Genomic DNA, 5,000 nt, shown 5'->3' on the forward strand with positions numbered 1-5,000 from the left:
CGTGCGATGAAAGAACACAGGTAGGCCATACTTTATGCATTTGCAGATTGCATGTCATAGTGGTAGAGGGCTAGTTTTCCATTCGCACCCGGTGTGTTTGTGTGTGTGTGTGTGTGTGTGTGTGTTCACCGCTTATATAGATAGATAGATAAATAGATACCAAAGATTAGTCATTTTGTAGATTTCAGCAGGGTAAGTGATAGCAATAGTAAGAAAATAGCAGAGGTAATGAAGAAAACCAACAATTATTATCATTAGTATCATTCCACCTGTTATATTTACACCCCTCCCCCCCAATATTCACAGGGAGCTTACGCATCAGGCAGGTCCAGTGTTCCGTCAGACTACAGGCCTTTCACCGAGCGACAGAGCGAGCAGTTCTCCGCGCATCTTACAGCGTCGAAGGAAGGCGAAAAGAAGACTGTCGAGGTGCGTTTGTTTGGATTAGAGAGTTTCCCTTTTTCTTTTCTTTCTTTAAAGTTGTTAGTTGAAGATAAAAGGTATGTTGTGGATAACGTGAGAAGGGAGCAACATTTTCAGAAACTTTTATTATGATATAATTATTTAACTAGTTTTCAAAATTTCAGTCTGTCTACTGGTAAAGCTATTCTAATTTAAGAATGTAGAGCTAAAAGTAATACTACTACTAGTACTAATAACCAATAAGACCATCTTCCCCAACTGTTAGTTTTAGTTATTGTCAGTGTTGTCCACAAAACTTAAAAAATCGCTAGATTAAAAAAAAAAAGTAAATTCGCTAGATTAAAAAAAATCCTCATTTTCCCGCTAAAAAGGATTTAAAAACCGCTAAATTATAGTAAACTTTCAGATTTTCCCGCTAGATCATATCAAAAGACTGGTTGGCCTTTTACAAACTACTATCCTTCTAGTCTCACCCAGTGTTGTTGATTAAACTACCTGTTTTGCTTCCTCTTCCGATGTTCTCCCAGGCGCACCAGGAGTCGAAAGTTCTCGAAGACAACGTGGTGACAAAAGAACAAGAACAGGAACTGAGAACCGGGTCTCTCCCTGACTTTGTTAAGGGCAAGGACGATTTTTTCCTGGTGCGTTTTACTTTAAATTTCTATTGGTTATAAAAGTGTGTAGATGGATGATCCCTTGTTTACCTCTACTGCTGACGTTTCAAGACCGGAAAACGTCCCAAGAGGGCAAAACTCGATGAAAAATGGTAGGAAATTCTATCTTGAAATGCATTTATAACAAAGTAGAGACCAGTTGGTGCTGTGCTAAAACGGGGAAGGAAACCCCACCTTGAAGTTAATTTATGTAAGCTACGTCAGTCGGTGTCGTTAATGGGGAATTAGAAAGTGGAAGAAATGAAAAAAAAAATACAAAACACACACACACACACACACACACACACACACACACACACACACACACACACACACACACACACACACACACACACACACACACACACACACACATCACACACTCAACAGGTTAATGGAAAGACGAGAAAATAATTTCGAAATCCTCTTTAATTTTGATTTGTGGGAGGGTTTAAAAATGTCACATGTTTTACTGAACTTATATTGATAGTAGGGCAGCCTGTCATTGTACTAGTACCGTAGAGTGTTTTGTTTTTTCGTGAAGAATTGAAATATGTGTCACGACTACATCTATTATTATTATTTTTTTTTTTTGAAAGACATTTACATCTAGATTAAGTTGCCTGCTGAAAGCACACCACATTTTTGTCTGACGGCAAGGATTGAGTATTTTTCATATTATCATTATCTTTATTTTGATATACGGAAAATCACTGATTAAACTGCCTTTTTTCAGGAAAGGAACTTGTACAGTCAGGGAGGAATGGTGTCCAAATCTGCCAGCTTCCCAGAGGTTTGTCATGCTTTTTCCCTAGATTATTCCGAGAGATATTTATAGTATGGAACACTTAGTTATTATAAATGAAAGAGGTGGAATTTGAGTTTTACTTCTGGAAATGATAAAAGCATTAAGTAAATCATACAAATAAATATAGCTATATCTGACATCTCATGGTGTATGCTCATTGGCTAAAAGCTCAGCCCCTTTTTTGCCTCTGTCAACCTGTGTGCTATTGTAAGCTGTTTTTCAGTATAGTTTCTTTGAAAATAGTTCTGAAATGACAATGGTGAAAGCAAACAAAAAAGACCTACGTAAGAAATGAATGACAAAAAATTTTAATGCTTGGCAGTAGCCAACTAAGATTTTCACTGATGGAATGGTGCTGCCTATCTTAAAGTACCTTGATAGTAAAGGGAATGTACCAATGTTGATTGTATTATTAACTGTAGGGGTAATCACGATTATGTAACCATTATGGATATTAGAATTAAATTACCTTGATTTTATTAGTTAGTCTCATTAATCTCGATCCCCCATTTTTTTCCAGATATACTCCCAGGCGCCTTATCAATACAATGCAATCCACGATGACAGTGCAACAGACAAGCAGAAACGGAATATGTCTCTCGATTATTCACCAAATGCCAAGGAAATGTTAGGGGTGCGTTTTTACTTTGTTTTCCCGTGATTTATAGTCATATAGATTAGTAGAAAACGAGGGCAGTGCTGTTGGTGAATGGGAGAAAATTCGACTTTGAAATTTATATTCATCGGCCGTTAGTTTGAAATAGAGTGACAAGAGAGAGAGAGAGAGAGAGAGAGAGAGAGAGAGAGAGAGAGAGAGAGAGAGAGAGAGAGAGAGAGAGAAACACTGCCAAAATTGGTTTATTGAAAGGGGGAACAAAAATCCTGGGTTTCATTGCCATCATGACTTAGCAAATTTTGGGTCGCATTTCAATGAACCTCCTTTAGTGAAGTGGAAATTTCTGTCTGTCGTTCTTCAGAAGGTAGAAAATACGTGTACAAGTAAAAATAAATAAATAAATAAATAAGTAGATATGCTGTTTCCATGTACATTAGAGAGAGGAATTATCAACTTTCGACCCCCAAAACTAAAAACCCCTGCTATATATGGATAATCCGCTTTTTGATTTTCTGGAAAATAAGTAATTTAACTACTGCATGTTTTCATAATGATGGCAGTAGTCTCAATAACAGTACAATAATGAGGACAATGCTAACTGCAACTGTTACAATTGCTTCATTATAATCATTTACTATAAAACGACTTTTTTTCTCTCTAAAAATCAGTTGTGTTAATTATATGAACATCCACAGAACACAGCTTTGCAGATAAGCCCTATACCAACCAGGCGAAACGTTTCCCAAGACAACAGGACGTTTAAGCAAGGCAACAGGCATCCTCCTTCGCTTTCTTCAGGGTCATTGAAAAGGAAAAGTGAAAGGGTGCGTCTTTTATCTATTTTCACTTTCTCTGTGTGCTTGTGTGATGTGTGTGTATGTTTCAATATATATATCTTTTTATTATTATTAAAGCTGGTTGATATATATCTATATATAGATAGATAGATATAGATCAAAATATATAATGTGTGTGTGTGTGTGTGTTTACACATTTAGAAATTAGACTATTTAAAGAAAACATTCAATATGAAATAAAGGTAACCAATGTTTTGCACAAAGATCATTATTAAATCTCCACATTCATGACACAGCCTGAATTAACGTCTGTGGCACAGAAATCGATCTGTTGTACGAAGTCGAAGCACATGGCTACTTTCATTCTTTCATTTCATACTTCCAGGAGAGACACCAAGAAGATCCACAACACAAGAAGTTTCAGAAGTTCTCGGTGAGTTTATTTAGCCTTTTTTGAACGATTAACCGTCTGGTGTGCTGAATCTAATGACCAGGTTCGAATAGGAAGATGAACCTCTGACCATTTTGAAATTAGGGACCTTTTATTTCCCATGTCTGGCCTTTCGTAAACGTTGATGATTATCTCCTACAAATAAATTTAATTTGATATGCAGTTTTGACAGAAAGAGCACATGAAGTGGGTTTAGCCACAGAGCTAAATTTGAGAGAGAGAGAGAGAGAGAGAGAGAGAGAGAGAGAGAGAGAGAGAGAGAGAGAGAGAGAGAGAGAGAGAGAGAGAGAGAAATGGCGCGTGATTAGCCGAGGGTTCAATCACCTGATATTTGATCCGTATTGTCAAATCTACTTGTAAGATGAAATTCGTTTGTTGAGTAAATTCGTCGTAATTTTATTGTCGGATTTGTTTTATACACACACACGCGCGCGCGCACACACACACACATAATATATACATCAGAAATTAGACCATTTAAAGAAAACATTCGATACAAAACAAAGATAACTAATGGTTTACACAAAGATCCCCATTAGAGTTCCACACTGATGACACAGTCTTACTTCGCGTCTCTGGCACAAGAATGGATCAGTTATACAAAGTCGAAGCACATGGCTGCTTTCATTCTTTCATTTCATACTTCCAGGAGAGACACCAAGAAGATCCACAACACAAGAAGTTCCAGAAGTTCTCGGTGAGTTTATTTAGCCTTTTTTGAACGATTAACCGTCTGGTGTGTTGGATTTAATGACCAGGTTCGAATAGGAAGATGAACCTCTGACCATTTTGCAATGAAGCACTTCTTATTTCCCATGTCTGGCCTTTGGTTAACTTTGATGATTATCGCCAACTAATAAAATTAATCTGATATGCAGTTTTGGCGAAAAGTGTTCATAAATTTGAAAAAAAGATAAATGACGTGTGATTGAGGGAGGGTTCAATTATCTGATATTTCATGCGAACCATCGTCAAACCTACTTACAAGATGAAATTCCTTTGTTGAGTAAATTTGTCGTGATTTCATTGTCTGATTCCATTCAGTAAGTTATGATAGAAAACGAAGACTGTTTCTCAGCTCTTGCTGTTACCTTGAGGCCATAATGTTTATTGTTTGCACCACTGTTTTTTCAGGGTCTACCAAACGTGGGAAACACATGCTACATGAACTGTGTTCTGCAGTGCTTATATCACACAACAGAGCTCACTGACTTCTTACTTTCCAAAAAGTAAATATGGGTATTACGGTTTT

General features: G+C 37.0%; 2 protein-coding genes across 4 annotated transcripts in view; one reads left to right on the forward strand and one right to left on the reverse strand.

The window, feature by feature from the left end:
* The window catches only part of LOC119598532 (alpha-1,3/1,6-mannosyltransferase ALG2-like), a 72,423-nt gene that overhangs the window by 26,604 nt on the left and 40,819 nt on the right, over window positions 1-5,000 (reverse strand).
* The window catches only part of LOC119598531 (probable ubiquitin carboxyl-terminal hydrolase 12), a 16,184-nt gene that overhangs the window by 6,910 nt on the left and 4,274 nt on the right, over window positions 1-5,000 (forward strand). For all 3 annotated transcript variants that reach the window (XM_037948154.1, XM_037948153.1, XM_037948155.1), the window contains 9 exons: window positions 1-20; window positions 307-429; window positions 951-1,064; window positions 1,813-1,869; window positions 2,405-2,518; window positions 3,196-3,324; window positions 3,683-3,730; window positions 4,398-4,445; window positions 4,883-4,977. The exon at window positions 1-20 is cut by the window's left edge and continues 136 nt beyond it. In XM_037948154.1, coding sequence (XP_037804082.1) covers window positions 1-20; window positions 307-429; window positions 951-1,064; window positions 1,813-1,869; window positions 2,405-2,518; window positions 3,196-3,324; window positions 3,683-3,730; window positions 4,398-4,445; window positions 4,883-4,977 — 748 coding nt within the window. The remainder of the gene's footprint in view (window positions 21-306; window positions 430-950; window positions 1,065-1,812; window positions 1,870-2,404; window positions 2,519-3,195; window positions 3,325-3,682; window positions 3,731-4,397; window positions 4,446-4,882; window positions 4,978-5,000) is intronic.

This window comes from Penaeus monodon, chromosome 41, assembly GCF_015228065.2.
Source record: "Penaeus monodon isolate SGIC_2016 chromosome 41, NSTDA_Pmon_1, whole genome shotgun sequence".
NCBI classification, from domain to species: Eukaryota; Metazoa; Arthropoda; class Malacostraca; order Decapoda; family Penaeidae; genus Penaeus; species Penaeus monodon.